Source organism: Seriola aureovittata, chromosome 16 (genome assembly GCF_021018895.1).
Source record: "Seriola aureovittata isolate HTS-2021-v1 ecotype China chromosome 16, ASM2101889v1, whole genome shotgun sequence".
NCBI lineage: Eukaryota > Metazoa > Chordata > Actinopteri > Carangiformes > Carangidae > Seriola > Seriola aureovittata.
In genome coordinates, this window is record NC_079379.1 from 3,013,998 (window position 1) to 3,039,959 (window position 25,962).

Consider the following 25,962-nt stretch of genomic DNA (forward strand, 5'->3'; position numbering starts at 1 on the left):
ACAGGAGCCGCGCTTTGCGATACAATGTTAAGGGCGAGTACGGAAATCCTCCGTAGACCAGACCGTCTCATTTCGGTTCGACTTTCACGGTCTATGAAGGGCCACACCTTCAGAGAACGCAGTCTATGAATGGGGGACACAGCTTTTGTTTGGGTCAATTAAAAGATGGCAGGACTTGAACAAGAGAAGCCCATAAAAAAGGTCTATCAAAGTCATAGAGATCACTTAATGGATCTTTAAACCATAAAGCATGCAGTTGTAAACTATGTGCACATTTCTATACTGAAAAATCTCACTACAACAGGTGAATCAGTGTTTGTTTGGTTTCTTACTTAAGGGCAAGTGAACATGTGGAAACAACAGTTTACACATTAATTTTACACGTACATCAGTGTACGGCAACATACTGCATTTGTAAGATTGTCATGAAGTGATAACAGAAATTTAAACTTATAATTTAGAAACTCAGTATTTCTATATTTCTATAGTATTTCAGTGTAATTTACAGTGTGAGCTTGTGAGTGAGGTGAATTTCATAATCAGCAGGCCCTTAAAATTAGAAAATACAATTTCAACCCTTTTTTGCTTGTTTTTCTCTGTCACACACACACACACACATATATATGTATATATATATACATATATATACATAAATAGCCCACTTATTGCATGAAAACTCAAACCAGTGTTGTGTTTTCCACCTGTCTCTGTCTTGTCTCTCTACACCATCTGTGTTAAGAAGCTTTCAGAGAGGTGTAGGACTATTCTATATAATCAACATAGCAATCAGCACCACTCTCCCATGACACACACACACACACACACACACACACACACACACACACACACACACGCACACACAGATCGTGGAGGCTAGCTGGCATCAGGCCAGAGCATCAATAAAGCCAGTGTGAGTTTGAGAGCCATTTAAGGGCCATTTCGCCCCAGACCTACAATCCTCCATACTGCTCACTACAGCACCTTGGTGACCATCAGGCTGACCCTGTGGAAGGATAGATAGAGGGAGAGAGGAGTGGAGGGAAGAGGGGAGGCAGGACTGGAGTGACAAACTGAGAGGAAGAAATTGTGAATGAAAGAGGGGGAGAGTGAGAGAAAAGTGATTATAGAGGAGAGAGAATATGGAAATAAAGGATGTGGAGTTAGGGAAAGTGATTATGGGGGAAAATGATTTTATTCAAACTTCTGAAAGGTTGCAAGAATAAAAAGATATCTAGGTTTACACGTATAACTTATATTTTTATTTCTGTTATCAGGTTTAACTTCCAGCAAAACAGAGACAGAAATAAAAACTGAAATGGTAAAGAGTCAAAGAAGTTACAGACAGAGGTGATGGACGTCACATAATCGCACCGGTAAAAGGCCGAAAATGAGCTTTTTCACCCAGATGTCATGTTTCCATCACTGCTGAACAGAGTCGGAGCTGATAAATTCTCCTGACTACTGCAGAGCCATTTGACCTGGGAGTGAATGCCAATAGTACCCTCTCACACTGAAGACAGAAGCCAGATGTTGGGTGTGGGTGTGGGTGTCAGTGGGTTTTCTATGAAACAGGCCCTCAGGATTTCACTGAGACCTGAAGCAAAGTTTCAGGTTTTGACATTGTGCATAGTAACACAATGTGACACAGTTTGAATGTGTAAATATTGGCCTGTCCATTGCTTATGAAGACTTTTGAATTGGAATAGCTGCGGTAAATGATAGTGTCAAGTTAATGATGAAACCATAGTCAGGTTCTACAAATGGAGGTGAGAAGCAGAACATTTCTGAAATGATGTATTGATCAACATTTCTTTTAATGTTTATATTTAGCGTCTTATAAGACACTTTTCTATACAGATGCAGTACAAGACAAGTGTTTTGGTGTCTCTTTAATCCAGATGTGGTTTCCTGGTACGCAAATGTAACATGCACAGAAAACTTAACACAACTCACAACCCTCGACGTGTTTTCCAGTCACCAGGGAGAATCTGAGAATGATGTTACCGGCATACAACCAAACACCTGTCCTTGTTCCCTCCCTCTGCTCATCCATCTCTTTCTTCCCTTTTGTCTCCACCCCCTCTCCTCTCCTCCAGCATCCCTCCATCCCTCTCTTTACCTCACCCTCCTCGTCACTCTACTCCGTCTTTGAATACGTCTATCCTCACGTAGGCCGGATCTGTCTGCTTATTGATCTCTCCTCAAATGCTAAGTCATCAAATACCCAGCCGTCATTTTCATTAACACTTTTACTATCGTTGGTTAAATTCATCGACCTCCTCCCTCCCCCGCTGTGAGGTTTCTTGCCAGTCATCTCTTCTTCACCGCCTCTCACTCCTCCCTCATCTCGCTTTAATTCATTTTCTCCTTTTATTCTCTCGTAACACTCCCTCTTTCCTCTCACTTTTTCATCTGTTGAGTCTCTCTTCGAGCCCTCACCGTCTCGTTCGTCTCCAACTATCCCTCTTTCCTCTGCCCTACATCCCTCTCTCCCTCCCTCCCTCCCTTGCTATTGATCCGGCCATAGTTTTCTGTCTTCCCTGTGCTGGCTGGCTGGCTTTAATCAATATAGATAATTGTCTGCTTTCTCTTCATGCCAAACACGCTGTGTTTTTTCTCAATGAATCCAGGTCTTTCCCCTACGCAACCCGTCTGCCCCTCCTTCCTCCCCTCCACACGGGAATCCCTCCATTAATGACGGGAGATAACCTGCTTTCCTTACCGATTTTTTTTTACCCCCCACCCCCCCACCCGTCAGATCCCTCTCTCCCCATCCCTCTCCCCTCCTCTCGTTCCCTTGTTCATCGATTACCGTGAGATATCGCCCCACATGCCCCCGTCAACAAATGTAAACACAGCAGGCCATGTGGCTCGGCTGTGAGTACAAACACACGCTGATATACAAATATTCAGATTTACACATTTACAACACGTTAGACCAACACTGTCAGGTGGTCACCAGAGACCCTGATGTGACATCATAACCAAACCTGGCCCTTTGGTTTCAGAATGTGAGTCCTTACATGTGTGGATCTGAAGCAGCAAGACAAATATTACTCCTTTTGTTTTTCATTTGATGACATTGAGAGGCTAATATGTTGTTTACTGCGTACCACTTTACAGTTTTCATTAAATGATACACAACAACTTGCTAATAACAGAGATACCAAAACAACAAAACAAGAAGGCCAACGACATGTTTTTAAAGCTGCAGATAATTGCTTTAAGTTTGAACAAAGAATCTGTTTGAAATGTCACATTTCAAATGCAACAGAATTTGCCTGATGGTTTACGACCGGAATGTTGCATTAAATTGTTTGCTTGCAAGTCAGACACTGTGCAGGATTTTTTGATTGCCACTTTGAAATATCACCTTTTCCACTTAGCAATATTTAGTTTATTAGTTTAGTTTCGTTCAGTTTATTTATTTCTTTGATAGGGACAATGCAATTCAACATATTTTCAAAACAAAGCGTGAAACTAATGTGTTGTATAAAGAGTTTATAGCTGTTGCTAATTCTTGACTCCTGTCCCTAGTTGAGCTTTTACATGTATCATGTAATTAAAACGTGTTGTTAGCAAAGACAACACAAAACAGACGACACAATTGATAATATCCTACAATTAGCTAAAAATATACAGGTTATTAGATGAAAATGATATTTGATTTGTTATTGTGGTTGTTACAGTAAAGCAGCAGCTCCCATCTCATGTACATACTCTGTGAATTTTGACCATGATACCTGCAGAGGAAGTTTCTCTCTCTCACAGCACTGATCTCACTTTTAATCATCTACAGGTCAGCTATAGGTTTACAGTTGGATGTCAGTGTCCTGTTCATTAATTACTCATTAATCACACCATTAAATTATCAGCTATTGATAGTCATAATTATAACTAATGATAGTGTGTGGACAGTTACAGCAGAACAATTGCACCAGCAAGAAAACGTATGTAATGCCTTTATCTTTGTGTATTAACACTGACAAAGAGGAAAAAAATGGGGAAGTGGGAAATCTTTCAGTTCTTTTGGTTTTTGTGAGAACAGTTCTTGCTGATTTTTGTGGCTCTTAGATGAACATGGACACCAGGCTTGTGCATGAAGTACAGACATTTAATATTACAAACCACTGATAACTTTATTAGCTATATGATTTAATTCTGTTAGTGTGAGTCAGTGTGTAATTAGCTGGTATTTGCTACTATAATAAATTGCTGGACTCCTTTGATTTCCATTTTGGTTTGATGTTAATACTGTGTATACATACATACATATATGTGTGTGTGTGTGTGTGTGTGTGTTTGTAATGAATATATCACACTTTTAATTCAGTTAATACTACACCTTTATTTATCACTGTATCAGGAAAAATATATTTTTTAAAAATGATACCAACTCTTATAAGGATTAATGGCACCACGCTTTGCAGAATGAAGAACCATAAACATCATGTGACTCTAATTTTTCCACAAATAGATACAAAGTTTAGAAACACAGCCTGTGAGGACAATACACAGGTGTCTGTTTTTTTTTTTTTTTTTGTCTTTCCACTCCCCTGCCTGTGTGGACGTTAGTACAACAGACCTGCACATGAAGGCAAACATCAGAAATGTACACAATGCAGCCGCTCACCAGCAGCATGCGGTCCTGGCATCCACACAATTAGACTCTATAGGGGGGTATGGCAAGGCCACGCTGTAATTACATAGCTCTATATGAAGCTGAGTGGGGTGGGGACGAGGGAAGCAGAGGGTAGCGCACGCCGTGTACCGTGCTGCATTGTGACCCTTGCTGCTGCATTGAAAACCCGGCTCACAATCGATAGTGTTTCATCGGAGTGAATACAGAGGTGAGAACACCGAGATGTGTATATAATGTAGAAATTGGGGCATCAAGGTATGCAAGGTCACGCTGTTAGTAAAGTGAAGAACAACTGTACACACGGTTAAATGCACACAGAGGTTTAAGGGGAAATGCAGCGACTGACACAAATGGACAATTTGCGTCACATGTTCAGGTCCCAGGAAAAAAGCAGAGGACGAGAGAATGGGATGTTAACACAGTAAGAAGAGAATGCACACAACACAACCAAAGCGTGGTCATGTAACGAAATCCATACCACAACAATAACGTGTGTGACCATCAGTGTGCCGTTACATTTTATCCAATTGTGATTTTTGCAGGAAATTCTTTTGGACATTTTTCATTTTAACTCTTAACTCTTTATTTTTTTATTGCAATTTGTAAAAATCTTGAAGAGAAAAATTTTGAAGAAACACAAAATTCATGTGGCAATCAAAGTAACACACACCTTCCTTATCTCACCTCTCCTCCTCTCTCTGCTTTGTAACTTTAGTCGACACTGAGAGACAGACTCCAACCACAGCATTTCAGCCATTTTGAGATTGTTGTATATGAGCGTGTTTGTGCATGTGTGTGTGTGTTTATGTGTGTACTTGTGTCTGTGTGTGAAAGTGTGCTGGTGCAGAGAGAATGGACCCTTATCCAATTTGTACTGGTCAGTAGTGTGAAATGGCGGTAGGTCAGTCAGCCAGGCAGCATGTGTGTGTGTGTGTGTGTGTACGTGTGTGTGTGTGTGTGTGTGTGTGTGTGTGTGTGTGTCTGTCTGTCTGTCTGTTTGTCTGTGTGTGTATATATATATATATTTATATATATGTGTGTGTGTGTGTGTGTGTGTGTGTGTGTGTGTGTGTCTGTGTGTGTGTTAAGCAGAGAGTGATCTTAGTTGCACATATAACACTGATGGTCCAGCATGTACCAGCATGTTTTCGTCTACAGTGAATAAAGAGCAATGGGTGCACACACACACTCACATACACTCTCACACACACACACACACACACACACACACACACTGAAAAAAGACAAACAATAAAGGCACATAGTGTAAGGCATAATATTACAGTGAAAAATATAATGGCGTCATGCTGGCATCCCTGTTGTGAGTTACAGGCTAAATGCACGTAGACACACACACACACACACACACACACATTCCACCCATGAAAAAATACACTTTTCCATTAAATTGGTTGTTATTATGTAGTCTACCCCCTATGGATCTGATCTATACAATGACACACATACACACCTATTCTCTCTATGGTTGTTACAATTATCTCTGCTCTGGAAGGCTGTAATTGTGCGTGTATGTGTGTGTGTGTGCGTGTGTCTGTGTGTCTGTGTGTGTAATGGACGTTTGTTACCTTAACCTCACTGATGTGATTATTTTCAGTGTTTTTTTTTTTATCATCAAAGCAGTTTCATGGAATCTGAAACTGCCTCTGTCACACGCTTTTGATTGTAATTTAATTTAAAAATGTTTTTAAGTTATAAACTAGTGAAATAGTTCTGATGAAAAAATTTTTATTTCAAAATCTCCTGAATGAAACAACCTTGATTTACAGCACATTCGAGCTTTTATCATGGTTTTTTTTTTTTTTCACTAACACTCAACTGACATTTGCACATATAAAATTTCCTTTAAAAAAATAAAACAAAAGTGAAGCAGAACATTTCAGTGAAACATTTCTGAATCGTCCTGATGCCGAAGAAAACGGCTCCTGATCAAAGCTGTGGTCAAACAGCGGGGCAGCAGGTGATTTGCAGCGTCTGTAAAAGGTCACCCAGTGCACATACAGACTCATATAACACATAAAAAAAACGCTACACTCGCTTGATGACTCAGTGGCTTAGCAGCACCACGGTCATTGTCTACATCTGTAATTGTGTGTGTTTCTATATATGTGTGTGTGTGTGTGTCCATGTGTCATTTGGTGAGTGAACATAAGTGGGTCTGGGGCGGTCTGTTGATGGAAGGAGTGTAAAAATAGAGAGATAACAGCCACTCTGGAGCGAAAGAGTTGAGGGGGGGGGGTCAGAGCAGGGTGGCCTTGAGCACCCATTCTTCCCTCCAGCCGTCCATTCGTCCATCTCTCTCTCTATCTCTCTCTCTCTCCATGGCTGGCTCGCCGATTCGTTCAGCCCACCTCAACAAAATGGAGTTTGTTAAGTGGAAGGCAGCGACGGCGGCCGCGAGGTTACAGATTCAGGCTGGTGGCCGGAAAGTTGTGAGACTTGGATCCTGGATTGTCTGGGACATCCTTACAGGAAAACATTTGTTTTATTTTATTTTGTAATAATCTATGTTGCTTGTGCTGTTTGCATCGGGCCGCTAGAAGAAGCCATTTCGTATGAAATCAGCTAATAAGCTCTTTGTTTCTCTCCGTCTTGTGGCACTTGTGTCCATGTGAACACGGTCCTTATCGTCAAAGGCTTCTAACTGTCCAAGCTGAGTGTTTATATTTTATTGAATGACTGAACAATGGAAAACCAGCAAATGTTAAAAACTGAACCTCATTCTGCATCCTTTGCTAAATACATGAGTGGAAAGTTAAATAGATTTTAAAATAATATTTGGAAAAATCAGAAACTCAGTCCAGACAATGAGCTGTACCTCTGAATTGCACTAGTTCCACTTAACACACACTGTTTACCTGTATATACAGAAATAAAAGGTCCCCATGTTTCTTCGTTGACCTCAACCCCGAGGAATGCTGGGACTAGCTCCTGGGTGCACAGCGAGGGCACAAAAGGGGGGCAGATCATACCACTAACCTTACCCCCTCTGGACCCCCCTCTCATCCCTGACTCCATCCCATCCCTTCGTCCCTCAGGGTGATTTCAGAACCTGCATCCCCATCCCATCTTATCCTTAAATTTGGAATCTGCCCGGAGCATCCTTATCCCCGCCTGCTGGAACTGAGGACAGTCACGCTCCCAGATTAGGGATTTCTGATGCAACTCTGGTCAGGACAGCAGCTCAGCCCTGCAGCCTGGGATTGTGTTTTGGCAATGTGTGTGTGTGTGTGTGTGTGTGCGTGTGTGTGTGTGTGTGTGTGCACTTGTGAGCTGCGGCAACATATAAGCGTATGTGAGTGTTGCAGCTCCCGGCGAATGTGTTTCACCGCTGCTTGTGTGCGTTTGGCTGGAAAGTCTTTTGCAAGAGAGATCATGTTTTCATTCACTCTCATTTAGAGTCTGTTCTCCGGTGTGAGGTGTGAGGCGTTCTGTGTTCGGTTGCGTTGATGTTTCGCGCAGGTAAATAAAAGCCGCCGCACTTCGTCTCTTCATCTCTCAAAACAAGAGAAAGGAGCCCGCAGTTTGGAAAGTGAGAGAAAGAAGGAGGAGAGGTAGAAGAAGAAAAGAGGGAAGGGTGTGTTTGGCGGGTGGGGTGAGGCGGGGGCTTGTAGGCATGAGTCGTCGGCCTCTGCGAAAGGGCCTCCAGTGTGCGTGGGTCTGGCTACCCCCTCTGCGGGGCCCCGATCGATACAAACTCAGAGCAATAAAGCTTTCCCCCTGTCATCCCCGCAGAATACAAAGCAGAGCGGGGAAGGGGAGGGAGGGAGGGAAGGTGAGGAGGGAGCAAGGGATGGGGTGGTGGGGAGGGAGGGGAGCTGTTCCACTAGCCACACCAATTTCCTAACCCCCCCTTTTCACCTCCCTCTTCTTCTTTTTCTCTCCCCCATTTCCAACCCTAACCACAAACCTCCTCACCCTCCACCTTTCCTTTAACTCCCAGAACCCCCTCGTCCTCCTTCTTTTCTTCTTCTTCTTTTCCTTCTCCATCCTTAGCCGCCTATATTTTATAATTAATGCTGTTTGAATAAATACGTTTAATAATTCATCGTTGTTATTTAAGGAGAGATTGATGGATTGACTGAGAGAAAGTGTAAGAGAGAAACAGAGCAAAGATCAGATCTGGGGAGAAGGTGGGGAAAGGATGGAGAAAGGAAACAAATGCAGTGTTGTATGATGATAGAGAGAGAGAGGGGTCTAAATAGAGGGGGGTAGGTGCTGGTAGCAGAGAATGGGGATGGGGTGACGGCCGTAGACGAAGGGGGGAAGGGTGTAGAGGTATTACACCGAGCAAGAGATGGATGTGTCGATGGAAAGGAGCTCCGTGCAAGGGAGGTGGGGAGAATAAGGAAGAGATGGAGGTGGGGCAAGCGGGCAGGGGGGATATTTAACGGGACAGGAAAGGAGAGGACAGGAAGGGGTAAAGAGGTCAAATAAGCGCTCTGTTTAATTGGGAGCCAATTTAAGTCGGGTCCAATCGATAAACCTGTAAACCTAACCATCTAACGGCTCGCAGCACCCACCATAGATCACCGGGCGTCCATGGCTGCAGGAGAGGACGGCGGCCTGGTTCCAACACGCCTCGTTCACTCAGTCATTTGTTTGCACTTGTAGAGCTGGATAATCAAATTTGGCATTTTCTCCTACCTGTTGAGAACGAGTCAATATCAGGATCAGAATTAGAGATGTTATTTCATTACAATGACAATTTTCTTTCTTCTTTTTTTTTTTGAGGCTTTATTTTTTCAGACACAGCACTGAGATTTTCACCCTGAATCCAAATAGTCTGAACATAAATATCCCCGCAGTCACATGACAAGCTCATAACTCCAAATTGAAGGATAATATGATCTTCTATGGGTGGAGAAAATTCTGCCATCCCTGGACTTATGAGATCCTTTCAGCCCCCCCATCGGATAAATGTGGTGGTCAAGCTGAAAAGGAGGCTGCAGGATTTTGACTCAGAGTCGCTCCTGAAACATCTGTACCACAAATAACCAGTTCATCCAGAGTCTCTGTTTGTTTTTTATTTTTTTAATCTTTAAGAAAGAATTTCCAGATTGCACGTTTTGAGAGAGAAATCTGACAAAATCAAACCAAAATGAAAGGATTGAGTGAGATTTTCAAATTTAGTCTCTTTGGGCACTTTCCTTGCATTTTTTTGTTGTTGTTGATTTTAGTAGGAATTATCATTATGGTTTTATCTCTGAGTCTTTTTCCTCTTATGAGTTGCTACCAGAACATACAGCGATGATACATCCAGGTTAGTCCGGACATGAAACTGGATTTTTCCGCTGCACGGTGGCCGTGTCTCGGAGGCTTTTATCAAACCCTTTTTTCTTTTCTTTTCCAAAACCTCCATCTCATTTTTTGGTCATCTTTCTGTCCACCCCATCAGTTCATTTTGTCATTGACTCTGCTCCACACAATCTGCCCCCTCCCTCTTCATCCAATCACTCACACACACACACACACACACACACACACACCATCAAGGCGAGGCTGTGTGTCTTTGTTAGTCCAATTGTCACTATCTTTTCCTTCCTGCTATTTCCTGTGAGGATGCTGTGTCACACCACAGTTCACTCTGCTCCGTACACGTCCATTTTATTCCTTTCTTCACTTCATTCTTTTTCTGTTTTTCACTCAGTTTGTCTTCAGTTTTTCTCTCTCATTGCCATTATCAACCATGTTCTAAATTTTTGGCTGCTTGTTTCTCTCTCTTTTTTTTCTTTTTTTTTAATCTTTGCTCATTTATTTCCTTCCTGACTCTGCTCTGTTCCTCACTAACTGTCCCAGCATCCCTCCACTCATCCACTCACTCAGTCTTGCTCTTGCCATTTTTCTTCTCTCTCTCTCTCTCTCTTTTTTTTTTTTTGAGGGGGGGGCTTTTTTCCCCCTCTGATTCTCTTTCTCAGCACACCTCGTTATTTTTTCCACCGTCGGCCATTATCCACACATTGCTAAATTTTTGTTGTCTGTTTGTCATTTTATTTTTCATCTTCTTTTCTCATTTGTTTTTGCTTCTTCCTTTAATGTATCGTCCCTACCGTCCCATCACCTTCTTCTTGCGTTCTCTCCATCGTTCCCCACGGTCTCTTTACCTCCCTTGTTTCCTCTCTTTGAAACCATCCCTGTCATGTCTCTCAACCTCCGCTGTTATCCCCCAAAATTCCCCAAATTTTCAGCATCTGCTAGTTGTCTTCATCTTTCTTGCTCATTTGTTTCCGTCTCAGGGATTCTGGGAAAGGAAGTAACACACAGTGGCCATTTCCTCCTTCCCCTTGTCCTCCCTCCATTTATTTCTCTGTTTCCATCCCTCCATCCTTGCATTGTGCTCCTTGGGGAGGGCAGTAATAATGGTGGAGAGAAGGAGAGAGGGAGGGCGGTGCGATTATTGTCTTGTCGGGAGTCAGAGGAATCGATCGGCACAGAAATATGTGGTGCGAGAAAGAGGTACTGTATCGGATATAATAAACACTCTAGAGACATATTTGGAAGGCGTTCGCCCCCGTGCACGTTCACGTACGCTCATGAACACACATGCGTGCATACACACACACGCGCACCCATGTAATCACTCTCTGTCTCTGACTCACATATGAGCTACATGGATGCAGTACTTTTCCAGTTGTGCATAAACTCACAGAAACACTGGCCTACATGAATCAGAGAAGCACCATCGTCTACATATGTTGCTCATTCACTCTCGAGAGGCCGTTACAATACAGAACTCCTCTGTATAGAGATCCATAAAACCATTCACATATGAAAACTACCAACTGCTCAGTGAGACTGTTTTCCTACAGATTAGCGTTGTTAAAAGCCTGAGTGGGCAAACTGAAATGCACAAGGACTTTTTGTAAATTAGGAAATAGTTTGTATTTTGTATAAAATCTGGAAGTAGTTTATCTTTTGTGTGGACATAAGACTGTGACCATGAACCATATTCTTGACAACCTATTGAAACTGAAATATCCTAATTCAGGGAACTCTTTTAGCTCTGCCTGCAGTAACACTGTAACACAAGCTCATTGTTAATTCATGTGAAATGTGAATTTATTCTGGCTTCACCTTTTTTCTTATCAGATAACTATGATGTGAATATCACCCAAAAAAAAAAAAAAAAAAAGAAGAAGCAGAATAATCCTTTAATGCTGCTGGTTAAAGTGTAAACATGAGTGGTCACATTAGCATGCAGCACTTTGTTTGCCTCAGCTACAGGCAGGGAAACATGTTTATTCTTAATGATTAACACTCACAGGTACACACACAAACATGTGAGCAGCAGACATGCTCACACATACACTTGTGCACACATGTGGATACACACATGCACACACACACACACACACACACACACACCCAGTGATCTTTCATTGCTGTTGCCTGGCAACGGGTCTGTGTGTCCTGTGCTAGCAGAGCGCTGTCCAGTGGTGCCATGACCGCTGCTGCTGACCACTACTGAAGGAGAGAGGGAGGAAGGTAGAGAGAGAGAGGGAGAGGGAGGGGGGAAAGAGTGAGAGAGAGATAAAGACACAGAGGGAGAGAGGGAGGCAAATTAGAGTTTTAGTTACACAAACATTACTCTAAGATAGACATCATCTATTTTTGGTGGATTTTGGATCCTAATGCAGAACCACAGTTAAATCATTCTTTAGTTTATTTCAGTCTGCAGCTTCAACATGAAATAGTTTGGTTACATATTGTCACACTTAAGAATATTTTTCCATAATATGACAGTAGCATAAAGATTTAAACATTTACATTTTAAAAGCTTCAGGATTTGGTTGATTAAGTTACTGAAAAATGGAAAGTTTGTGACACATGTATATATTTTTGCATAGAAGTCATTCTTTCATGAAACTTCATTAAACCAGGATTTCTCGTGGTATAGCCACACTCATCAAGATGTATTGTTAATCTGGTTAGCCACTCTGCTGAGCTTTAATGTCACATTCAGCATTCAGGTTTGCCTGAAAGTTGACCAAATGAGAATGATTTCTGCTGATGTGTTTGACTCAAAGTCAGATTTATGAAAACGAGAGAGAACAAGAAGACAAAACACTGTAGAAAATGAAGCCGAGGGCAGAGAGAGAGAGATTAAAAGAATCTGAGGTTAGAGAGGGGAGAGGGAGACGGGATGTTGGAGATTAAATTTGACAGAGAGAGAGAGAGGTGAGGATGGAGGAATTAAGGGAGGGAAAACAGGTAGAAGGGTTTAGATAGCTCGAAGAGAAGTTCAAGTGAGATGGCCATATTACAGCTAAGGGAGAAGAGGAAGGAAGGAAATGGGAAAGATCAGAATAAATCAAGGATGGACCGAGTGGAGGACAAAGAGAGGTGGGAGGTGAGGGACAATGTGAAGGAGGAGGGATACTAATAGGAAGTGTTGAAGCTGGAGCTCAGGTTCTGTTGCACCACATGTCAAGTCGGGATGTAAAGGCAACTAGCACGCTGCGGCTAACTCGTTAGCTTCTTCCCTGTCAGCACCACAAACATAATCAGTCCCTTCAATTTTTCAGTCTTTTCGCAGCCAAATATGTTCACCAATAATCCAAACACACTCAGTTTATATTGGAAAGTGACAAATGAATCAGCGTGCATCCCAGCTGTGTGTTTCTCCTCTGCAGGACTTATTAAACCAGGGTCAGACTTGAAATAGATCATTTTTCAGTCGGGGTGAAGGCGTAGGCAGCAGAGAGCAGCTACTGCAGCTGGAAGAATCTCAGGACTCAAATTAGGAAGAGCTGTCTTATTTTCAGTCACATAAATATCCAACAACACGTGAATCCTGTTAACAGTAGCCATTAGAGTTCAATATGAAATTAAATCTACTCAGGAGGGTGACCTAATCTGGAAGTACAGTTTCATTTCTCATTTTCAGGATTCAGTATGGCTGACATGGTTATTTAATGCTGCTACAGTCTGAAGCAGAACAATTCTCATTAAATGCAAACAAATATATCCAGAGCTCCGACCTTTGTTTTCAGATTGTGTGATGGTCGTTAAATTGAGACATAGCACACATTGTCCTTTTTCTCAGATGTGTTGAAGCAATTGTTGCAGGAACAGCTCAGCGCTGCAGCTGCTGTACAGTTCATAAGTTTAGATTTAAATTCAGTTCATGTTTTGTCTTTTGCTTTTTGCTTTTGAAATGAAATAGAAAAGAAAAAAAAGGAGATTTAATGCAAAAGGCTTAAAAAGACTTTACACTGACAGCAACTTTCATTCTGGGTTAGTTAGGTTCAAGTTAACTTTATATGATCTTTATATTTTATTTTAGCTATGAGCATTAAATCTGAAATTGCTTGTTTATGACATTAAGAGCTACTTGAACATTAGAAACCAAACTCCTGTGCAAGAGTTAATGAGAGAAGTTGCTCTTTTTTTATTTTAACGCTGAGGTATCTCAACTTTCTCAGACGTCTTCATGTTTGTGTGACTAAAAGTTTTACAGTCATTGAAATTATAATAACTATTATCTCCAAAGTCACTGCAGCTTCTTGGTCTCAACAAAGAGCTTTAAAATCCACCTCCACATCACAAATTCAGATTGTACCTCAGTCTCCTTTTCCTCTTGACTGTATACTGTCTAACATAATTAGATCTGCAGCGATTAATCAATTAACAGAAAATTAATCAGCAACTATTTGATAATAATGGATCAATGGTTCAGTCAGTTTTCATGAGGATTTTCTTTTGAATATCTTTAGATTTTTGACTGTTGGTCAGACAAACTGAAGACATCACCTTCGGCTTGGAGCAGCTGTAAATGTTTTTTTTTGACTAATTGATTAATTGAGTAAATAATCAGCAGATTAATTGATAATATCTGAAGTTGGACCAGTTTTTTTTATTAAATACGACGTTCCTGCAGTTTTTACCCCGATCAGTTTTTCTGTTACTCAGCTCAGATCTTCTCATGAAAGCAGTTGCAGATTCGCTCGTTGACACAGTGTGTGTGTGTGTGTGTGTGTGTGTGTGTGTGTGTGTGTGTGTGTTTGTTTGGTAGTGAATGTGACGGGGGACAGGTGGAAAAGGCAGGCAGCAGGCAGCTTGTGTGTGTGTGTGTGTGTGTGTGTGTGTGTGTGTGTGTGTTTGAGGCGCGAGGTGGCCGAGACCATGTGCCTGACCTCTGACATCCACACGCCAAACAGCGCTGGAACCCCCTAGCCCCCCCAACCCCACCTCCCCTCAAACATACACACACACATAAACCCACGCGCCGTCTGTCACCGGCCCCTGACAGGCGTGACCGAGGCGGGGTGGGTGGGCAGAGAGGAGGGAGAATGGAGGGAGGGGGTGAGTTTAGGACCCCTCCAGCCATTCTATCCTCCTGCCCCCCCCCTCTCACTCATTCCCCCTTTTCTAATTCCCTGACAGTGACCCTGCATCCCCCACCCCCCACCCCCCCACCCCCCCACTGTTCCCTAACACACACAGAGGCACCCTGGCCATGTCAACCCCAGAAGACAGATACATCATCTGCCCAGTGGCCTCTCTCCCCTCTCTCTCTCACCCCCTCTCCCTCTCTCTATGCTATTAGCACAGATAGGATGAGTAGGGGGGGGGGGGGGCTTGCATTCGAGCGGCTGCTGTCAAACTGCCCCGGGGATGGAAGAGTGTGTTAGGACGGTGGTCACTGAAACTTGAAGGGACATTTTACACTGAAATCAGCTTGTTGAAAATATAGAATCAGTCAAAATCAAAGAGATTGTGGACAAACACTCACACACATAAACACACACACACACACAAGTAGCTGCAGAGATGTGTGTGTGTGTGTGTGTGTGTGTGTGTGTGTGTGTGTGTGTGTATGTGTGTTTGGCTTGGACTAAAAACCTGATCAGGGAAAAATAAAATTTAATGTGTTCTGGACATCTGTGACATTTGGGGTTTGGTGTGTTTGATTTGTTAGCATATATGAGGTGGCTGGGATGGATGGGGGGTGGGGGTTAAAAGGCCCCATGGCCAGAGGGGTTAGGGGCAGTTGAGGCGTTATGGTGAGAGGGGGTGGGGGGGTGGAATGATAAAATGATTTTATGGGGTCCCTCTCTTCATATGCTGAGAGGACGAAGGAGCCTGGAATAATAAGGTGTGTGTGTGTGTGTGTGTGTGTGTGTGTGTGCGCGATGTGTGCGGTGTGTGTGTGTGTGTTGAGGTAGAGGTGCTACATTTAACCCAATGTTTGATGCAGCATTTAAATAAATAGTTTATTTCAATAGTGTGTTTCTGAAGGTTTGTTTGTTGTTGTGATGTTTTTACCAGCTTATGTTAGTGATAGTAAATATTTTTAATGATGCACTATTTAATTTATCAGCTGATGTTGCAACAGACCCTAATTTATATGCTCAGTAAAATCATACACACATTAAGTTTGGTTAACAACATTGAGACGTGTAAATACATCTGAGTTAATTCAGTAGTAATATGGATTAAAGTCAACTGGATTGGATTTGTGGTTTTCTGCTGATTTGGTGACAGTAATATATAAATAAGTAATAACTTAATAATTAAGTTAATTTTTTGCGAAGGGACAAAGTAGTTCACAGCTGTTGATAATTCTCGACTCCTGTCGATGGTTGGGCTTTAGATAGGTAAACAATTGATAGAGTTAAAGTAACTTAAAATGTGTATTCAAAATGTTGTCGTCTCACTGAAGATTATCACGTGTGAAGTTCAGTTTGGAGGTTATAATTTATTTACCAGGTCATTCATTTACTTCAACAGAGATCTTGTTTCCGAATGTTCCTGCAGCTGTTTACATCCTCAGATCTATTTCTTCTTACCTCAGAATTATTACTGTTTAAACAAAGATGTTTTTTCAGATGACTTATTACTGTGTAAGGCGCTCGTCCACCGACACACACTCCTGCTCAGCATTTCCAAGAGGGCGCTGCCCCCGTCTGGTTCCTTTATGAAACTGCGCACTCTCCACTTGTAGAGACATTGATTCAGGCTGCGAAGAAAATGTATTTTCCTTTAATTACATTCATCCAGAAACATATTGGTTTCTGCATTTTGAACAAAACAAGGTAATGAAACTTACAAAGTGTTATTTGAATGAATAACAAACATTTTGAAAATGATATTAATGACACCAGCTACTTTATACTCATATTGACCAGACAGCTGTTCTTAAGCTAGTTTTGGAGGATAATTACCATGTAGGTTGAGGTTGACACTAATGTATGTAATTATGGACAAGACAAAGGAGTGAAGTCAAACCTGAAAAGGAGAAGTGTAAACACAAGTCCTTCTCTCTTTTATTCCACCTTTTTCTTATTTTTTTTCCTCCTAATTTGCTCTGCACTTCTCTCTTTGTCTTTGTCTTTCTGTGTCCTGCTCATTCATACCCTCCTTCCTTCCTCTCCACCTCCTCTCATCACACCTTGAACTTGTCTGTGACCCTGATGATGAGATTACCACACACACAAACACAAGCACACCGCACACACAGACACACACTCCTTCACACTGGCCTTACATATAATTTCTACTAAGCCTTTCTTCTTCTTTCTTTTTCAAGTGTGCTCGTCTTACATTTTCTACAGTATATCAAACAGAAAGTGTGGACGTGTGTGTGTGTGTGTGTGTGTGTGTGTGTGTGTGTGTGTGTGTGTGGGTATAAAGGCAGCAGTGAGGCAGCAGGACGGAAGCTGGAGTTATAATTATAGCAAGGAGGAAGAGTAGCAGGGTAGAAGATGTTGGCTGTAGTTTTATGGGGTGTACTTTGATTATCTTCCCACCTCAGCTCGCTGTCAGACGCATGAACCTCGTGTGAAAGTCAGAACATTCTCACTGTGTCTCTATCGACATGTCTCCGCTCTGGTCGAGTCCTGGGCCGAAGAGAAACAATTTCTAAAAGCCCAAGAAGGACAGATGTGAAGAGCTTAGAGCAGGGGGTGAGGAAGGGTTTCATCCAAGATGGCGGCGGCGGCGGTGGTGCTGAGTAATGTCTGGTGCTCAGGTAAGCACTTCCTCTGGCATCGTGCTTCCTGGACCAATTACTCGTGCAATCCCAGAAGTCACCACGAAGCGGGGGTGGTTAGGATGGAAAAGCTGATTCCTCACCGCAGTGTTGCCTCCTGGGGCAATAAAGTTTGCATTTAAAGAACCAAATTAGAGAACAGTATCATCATTTTTTGTTGCTCAAGTATAAAGTTTATGCTCAGCAGAGTTTTCCTCTCGTCATGTTTAATGAAAACAGGGTGAAATTATCAGCCGGGGTCATTTTTAAAAGTCTCATCTCGTCACTGCTGCACTGTTTTGTCCAAGCCCTAACTTTTCACAAACCAACAGGAACATCTTTGGTTTTATCTCGACAGTGATGTATTTCAGATTTTATCCCAGCTTTCATCACCAGCACTGCAGTTACAAGGTTATCACAGAACAACAGCCATTTCATTCTATTTCCACTTTTTATTTTGAAAGAACAAACTTTTTCTAATAGATATTCCTTGAAATTATTTGTTGCAGTCGGACCAAACTTTTCTCTCTATTATTTGGAATTCAAGAGCTCTCTGACAGTATTGATCCACATTGACCTTTGACCCGAAAAACAGGAAGGAGTTGACCTCTCATTCAGGAAGCGTTGATTGTTTGTATTCTGTTTTGTGTGGTGAAAGAAAACGAGAAGCGGGGGTGGGGGGATGGGGGGGTGTTGGTAGTGAGTGGATGGACAGTTTTAACATTAAAATGTGAATATCTTAATATCACAGTGAAAATGTGATTTTTTTTTTTTCCTGTGTTATAAACAATCATCTCTGTAGTTTAACACCAGCTGGAAATGTGTAGATTTTATCAGTTTTCTTTTCACAGTAAAAACCAAAAGTGACTAAAATCTTGAAATTCAAATTCCAGCAGAGTCTCACTAAAAAAATAAACGTTGTTATAGCTGAAACGTAGTATTTTATTTTTATTTATTCTGAAACTAATTTGTTAATGAGTGACATAATTTTTCCTCCAAAATTATTATAATATATAATTGGATTGATTACAGCACAACTGTAGGATGCCACACATGCATTTTATATACAAATATTTATATGCAAATTATGATAATTAAAATGCTTGGAATTATTTGAATTACAAAAGTTTAAAATGATAATAATAATTTTATATGACAACATATTATTTTGTCATTTGTCATCTATCTCATGTTTAATCCATCAACAACATTAATAACACTTTCACTGCTGTGTATTTAAACGTTGGGTTTTTTTATTATGTTTAGTGTGTCTTGACCAGGATTCGAACCAGCAACCCTCTGCGTCTCTGACACCTGTCACCTTCGGTAGTATGATATTACCTGTATGTGTATGTGTGTATTTTGTCTGATGTGTATCTGTGTGTGTTTCCTGCAGATATCAGGATGTCTAAAGCAGCAGAGGAGAAGCCTGGGGCTGACTATCCAGGGGACAGTTCAGGTACAATACACACACGCACAATACACAAACACACACACACAGGTATTTTATAATGTTAATACTTATAATACTTATTTACTTTACACATGTCTAATCCTGGTCAGTAAGCTTTCACTATTTATTTCAATGTCCAGGTATTTGATCAGGCATGAACATGAATTCATTAATTTCACCTCACAATCTGATCTTATCATCCTCTGTTATCCTTTTCCAGTGAATTTAATTTAATTTATATGACTCACACTCACACACACACACACACACACACACACACACACACACACACACACACACACACACACACACACTGTCTAATAAACAGTTGATGTGTCCCTTTGTGTTTCAGACTCTGACAGAAACAGCCCTGATGACCAGGTTAGTTTTCTACATTCATTCTGAACTCTTGACTCCAATGATACTGAGCGCGTTGTTGAATCACAGACTATGATTTTTGCAACTGTAAATTAATGCAATGCAGTAAATATATAAATAAATTCACTACATTAACAATATTTGTATCAAATCAAAATGTTACTTAACTGTTCATGTAATCATCTCTCATGTAATGTGAGAGCTTTAAATCCTTACTGAAAATCATTTATCAGCTGTCATGACCTTTTTTCACGCAGTATCAGTGTTTTTGGGAAACATTTTTTCTTGTGAACTGCAATTAACTTTTCTTCTCTTTTTAAATTATCTCTCAGTATTTTTGGGAACATCTTCATGTCTCTACAATTGTTGTGGTTTTCATGTATTCTCCACTTGTGTTGAATTTCTAACGAACAGTGTCAGCAGTTTATTACAGGGAGGGAGTAGCTGTGATTCATTGTGACACATTTCTGGATGGTGTTTCATCTTTCCTCAGAATCCGTCACCAGATCATACTGATGTGTGTGTTTGTTTTTTTTTCCACTTGCTGCAGGTTCAGCCAATGAAAAACAGCCCCTTCAGCTTCTCCCCCACACCAGCTGGCAGCAAGGTGAGCAACTTCATAGATGCAATGTGTGTGTGTGCGTGTGCATGTGCGTGTGCGTGTGTGTGTGCGTGTGTGTGTGTGTGTCATTCTCAACAATATTTGCTGTCAACAGCTTCAATACCAGAAAACGGTATCAGTTAAACCTCTATGTGTGTGTGCTCATTAATTATTTTTTACTACGGAGCCAAGGCAAGACATTTGCTTATAATTCTACTTATTTTTTTAAATATTATGTATGGCCATTTTTTAGGTGTCAGGATATGGATTTCATAATGATAATAATAACTTTATTTATAGCACCTTTTAATAACAGAGTTTACAGAGTGCTTTGACAAATGAATCAAAAGCAATGATCGAAGTCAAGTCAAATCAAAAGCAGGACAGAATTAAGGTGGAGTTATAGAGGGAGGACAAACTATATACTTCAATATAATTAAGGACAATTGGAGGGAGCAGATGCCGCATGGAGACACACACACGCAAACAAAGTAAAAGCAATAAAAGGGCGATATGGAGATGATAAAAAGACTTCACACACAAATAAAAGCCTATAGTAGTCTATAAAAATGAGTTATAAGAAGTTATTTAACAGGCGTCACTGATTCTGAAATCATTCATGTGTGTTTTTGTGTGTGTATGTTGAAAACAACAATCCTACCTGGATGTGGCTTTGTCTGCATCCCAGCATGTAAAGATGTGATTATGTGTATGTGTATGAACTTGTACATGTGAGGACATGAATGCTGCGGTTTACGGGTTTGTCGTCCGGGGGGAGACTCTTGTAGACAACATCGAACATGCAGATCAGGTGACCTTATCCACTCCCACCTCACTGAGAAGCCAAGAGCCCAGAGAGAGAAGGCAGAAAGAGAAAAGGATGCAATGCAGTGACAGTGAGTGATAGACGTAGAGATGTACAGCAGTACGGTGGGAATGGACGGGTAATGACAGGACTGTGAGCAGGTAACGACAGCTAGTGGTCAGAGGTCAGCAGCTTTGGAATGTTTAGAGGAGGATTGAGTCGTCTTCCTGGTCAGATGACCGGCAGACACTTCGACCCGGGTAAGCAGCAAGACAGAGAGAGAGAAGCTGAAGCTTTGACTTAGGCTTTTTGCTTTTCACCTGCACAGTCTGCTTCATCTTTTCATGAGAAATATGTTCCCTTAACTCTAAAATTTGCTTTAAAACCACGATAAACCATGTGAGAAAACTGGTTTATCTGCTTTGCAGCACTTGTAATTATGCTTTCCAGCTTATCACTCACTCTGTGTTTTGTATCCGAGACAAAGTAGGAATGGCAATAGAGATATGATAGAAATGAGGTCTAATTAGGCGCATTTGTTCATGCACAGTGGCTACAAAAATAATCTGTGAGCCTGGCTTTGGTCACTGAAGTGTGCACAAACTGATTGACTTTTATTTACAGTTATGTTCACTGCTGTGGAGTCAAAGGAGTGAACATATAAAAGAATAAGAAAATAAATCTGGAAATATAAACAGGGATAAATAAAGGAACAAATAAGTAAATTAAAAAATTTGAAAACATAAAGCATAAAAAATACTTTTACCCCATAGCCTTTGCTTTTCCCTATTGCTTTTGTTTTTCCGTATTGCTTTTGCTTTTCCCTATTGCCTTTGCTTGGGGAATAAGGAAAAGCAAAAACAATAGGGGAAAAGCATTTTTTTTATTCTTTTATATATTCCTTCACATCTTTTAATTTACTTATACCTTCCTTTCCCCTTTTGCCTTTGCTTTTCCCCAAGCAAAGACAAAAGAGGAAAAGCAAAAGCAATAGGGGAAAAGCATTTTCTTTATTCTTGTATTTTTCTTTATATTTTGACTTGTTTTTTTTTTTAATTCTTTTATTTATTCCTTATTTATTGGCATATTTGGCACTCCATACACTGCCTCCATCCACAGCAGTGTCACACTCCTGGTTGTGTTTGGTATTTCCACCTTTATTTCTTGTTAATGAGACGATGATGAGCATATCAGGGTTAGACTTGCAGGATTTTGCACACAAAGGCTTTAATAACAGAGGGACATATTTTATGGATTTCAAACTCCCCCAACCTGAAGTTTAAGGTCTATAATTTCAGAAACGTTTTCTTGCAGCTTTGTGTTTAACAGCACTTAATTTCTTATACTCTCCCACATTGATTTAAGAAAACATTTGGCTCCAGCAAAACACACATCTAGTCAGATTGTCCACAGCAGATGACAATAGTTGTATTTATTTAGTGTAGTTGTGTGTTTCAGTGTGATACGTATATATATATATATATATATATATATTATATATATATATATATATATATATATATATATATGTATGATGCAGAAGGTTGCTTCCTTGGATAAACGCAGTTTAAACAAATGACTGTCGCTAAAAGAAAATGTTCCTTTTTATTTCTCCTTTAGGGAAAGAGCGAAGAGAGCTCTGAGATGACCCACAGCACTGTAACTCCTGCTCCTCCTGCACCTCCCTCCCATCAACAGCAGCAGCAACAGACCCAACACCACCACACACAGCTGATGCTAGCTGGCAGTCAGCTAGCAGGGGTAAGAAAATGCCCCCTTCTTTTTTCAGTATCAATGGTGTATGTCTAGATTAGACAAGAAAAATGCTTTGGAACTATAGCAGCACCTGACAACTTAGTTCATCACTTCATAATGTGGTGTAGTAATCTACAATCCAAACAGAAGAAACTTTCTTTATTTGACAGACAGTTTTGATGACCTGTCAAACAGCCCCAGTTTCATTTCATTTCTTTTCTATGTTTGATGGTTCATATGGTCTATAAGTAAGAACAGAAGAAGTAGCTAAATATGAGAATCCAGTCCAATTTTCAATTTGCCCTCAGCTCATTTTACTTCTCTGGCACTGCACAAAACAACCCAGAATCCAGAGATGTCGTTGCCCAAATATTTCAAACTATGACCCCGTGTATGATGAAATCACAGCATGTGTCATTGTCAAAGAATTTCCAGATATGATCCAGATTCTTGCAACAACCTCAAAAGGATATCTCTGGATTCTTGGGGTTTTGGTGCAGTGTGGGATTTCCAAAAACGATGAACTGCTATCTTGAAGATGTCTAAACTTTGTCACTTAGGTAACTTTGAAATGAACCAAACTAAAGAATTAGATACTCAGCTCCAAACTCCAAATATGCTTAATAGTAGTATAGTATTTTTGAGACTCCTAGCAGACGGGAACATATTCTCATGTAAGTACTTAACTGCCCTGCCCTGAAGGACAGGAAGACACTTGCACAATTTGTGGTGAAGTCTTCCAGGGAACTGTATTTGCATTTGGGTGAAATACCTAAGCTAAGGATTCTTTAAGCTAAGTGGGTGGCTTTTCTTTCTTGTCTTGCTCTGGCATGCTTTTACTGTCTGCTAACAGATTCACCTACACCTCTAATCCTGGAACACTTAACTGACACTGCTCTTTCTTCTCGCCCTGGACTTTGTGTTATCATCTCTCGTCCTTATGTTGCCATACTTCTACTTTTTCCATCCCTTTTCCCCTTGCATGTTAACATCTTCATCTCATTTCCCATGACCATCCCCATTGCCACCATCTTCATCCTCTTCCTTTTGCTCTCCCCCAGCTTGCCGCTCTCCTCCCGGCCCAGCAGCAGCTCCTCCTCCAACAGGCTCAGGCTCAGCTCCTGGCAGCCGCCGTTCAGCAGTCCAACGCTGCGCACGCCGCTCACGCCGCCCACGCCGCCGCGCAGCAACAAGCCAACCAGCAACAGCAGCAGCAGCAGAACCAGTCACAGTCCCAGCAGCAACAGCAGCAACAGCAACAGCAAACCAAACAGGAGCAGACGGTCCAAGCCCCGCCTCCACCACCGCAGCTGGCCCTGTCGCAGCCAATCCAGCTCACAGCGCAGGTAGGAGCGGGCAGGGATTCAATGAACAGCATGTACATGTTATTTATGTATTTATTTTAAATTGAGTTTGTAAAGGAATGACATTTCTAACAATGACATTTGTTGGAAATAATCATCATCAAAAAACACATAGACTACAACATACATAGTCTAATATTTATGACTATAAAGATCTATACATTAAGATTCAGACCATTTTATTGTTACTTTTTTGGGAGTTTCTGAACATTTTCATTTGTTATTTTTGAGTTCAACACCTTTATTTGATAGCACAGTAGAGAGGGACAGGAAATGGGGAGGCAGAGAGAGGGGGAATGACATGCAGTAAAGGGTCGTCCGATGCGGGATTCGAACCGGGGCCGACTGGAGCGAGGACTGTAGCCTCTGCACATGGGGCGTCTGCTCAACCCACTGAGCCACTCGACGCCCTGCATCAGTTCAGTTTTAATGTTTGATTAAATTTTGATTAGAAGACTTTTTTGTGACATAGCCTGGTGTATTCCTGCGCTTTACTGAAAGATTTTTTGTATTTTATTTATTTATACTTTATTTAATCATATACATTCAGATGTGTATCCATACAAACAAGTGGACATGTGTTTATATATGTTTGTGTTTGTTGCAGGACATCCAGCAGCTGTTGCAGCTCCAGCAGCTGGTCCTGATGCCGGGTCATCCTCTCCAGTCTCCTGCCCAGTTCCTCCTGTCGCAGCCAGCCCAGGCGCAGCAGCCACAGCAGGGTGAGGAGACAGAGGAAACTCCTGGTTCTCTGTTTTAAAAGCTATAAACACGCGCTCATATCCACACAATAGTTAATGCTTAGATTAAATGAAAATAAATATAAAGTGACCCCTTCAACTGGTGGAGAGGCATTCTGGGCAAGAACTGCTGTATATTGGCAGAATTAGACGTGTGTTTTATTTTTCAATTAAAACAAAAATATTCAGTGAACATTTGTCTTTTTTTTCCTGGTGTAGCATTTCAGCATTTTTGTTCCTTGCTTTATTGATTGATTCATTGACTTTATTGTCCACCTCAGTGGGAATTTGTCTTTGGCCTCTCCCAAAGAAAGTACAGTAAAAAATACAAACAATCCGCATAACAAAACAGTGCAAATAAGCAGATAGCAGCAGATAGGTTAAATAAAATTGCTGCTGTTGGTTTGTTTAATGTAATAATTTGATTGGTTGGTTTTTGTTTTCACAGGTTTGCTCTCGACACCAAATCTGATCCAGCTACCTCAGCAAAGCCCAGGAGGACTACTGACAACACCACCTCGCCTGGGACTTCAAGCACAGGTAGGAAATCCACCTGCAGAATGTAAAACACACTTGATTATCTTCCAAGTCTTTCTCTGCTTTAACAGATGTGTAACAAAGCAGCACAAGATACTTTATATTTAAGCAAATAGCTGATCTCTGCTGCACAAATCAATTTTTCCAGTAAAAAAGTTAAGTATAAAATCTATTTTTATTACAGGTTGTTTTCATAATAGATGCAGTTTCCAATGAGGATCTTCATTCTTTATTAATATATTCACACCCAAGTCAAACAGCTCACCCTGTGTCCTCAGCCTGTATCTTCTATAACGTAGTGCTTGAATGCATCCTCACACATGCAAAGGGCCGTTATAGATTTTTTCATTAAGCTGTGATGAAGTCATATCAACCACAGCGGCAGATGTTCCCTCTTTCTTCATGTATGTTATGCACAGAGACGGTGAATGTAAATGAGACAGATTTCATGCATGTTGTCCGGTCAATTAAATGATTTTCCCAAAGCTCTCAGGGTCACATTCTTGTTTTGACTTACTGTATACAACCTTTATAGTTAACTAAGCAAATATTAAAGTCGTAGTATTTTTTCTGCTGTTTAGAATAATTGATGGATGTTGTTTTTTGTGTCTGACATCTGTCAAATCTGTATCATTTGTCAAAACACACAGGGTCAAATGATTGTTTTTTAGGCATTTTTCCAGCTGATTATCTTAT

General features: G+C 41.0%; 1 protein-coding gene across 1 annotated transcript in view; it reads left to right on the top strand.

Annotated features, from left to right (window-relative positions):
• Window positions 1-25,962, top strand: part of LOC130183317 (POU domain, class 2, transcription factor 1) — a 64,494-nt gene that overhangs the window by 28,064 nt on the left and 10,468 nt on the right. The window contains exons 2-8 of the mRNA XM_056398618.1: window positions 19,030-19,092; window positions 19,439-19,467; window positions 20,015-20,071; window positions 22,491-22,631; window positions 23,687-23,971; window positions 24,597-24,711; window positions 25,178-25,269. Coding sequence (XP_056254593.1) covers window positions 19,030-19,092; window positions 19,439-19,467; window positions 20,015-20,071; window positions 22,491-22,631; window positions 23,687-23,971; window positions 24,597-24,711; window positions 25,178-25,269 — 782 coding nt within the window. The remainder of the gene's footprint in view (window positions 1-19,029; window positions 19,093-19,438; window positions 19,468-20,014; window positions 20,072-22,490; window positions 22,632-23,686; window positions 23,972-24,596; window positions 24,712-25,177; window positions 25,270-25,962) is intronic.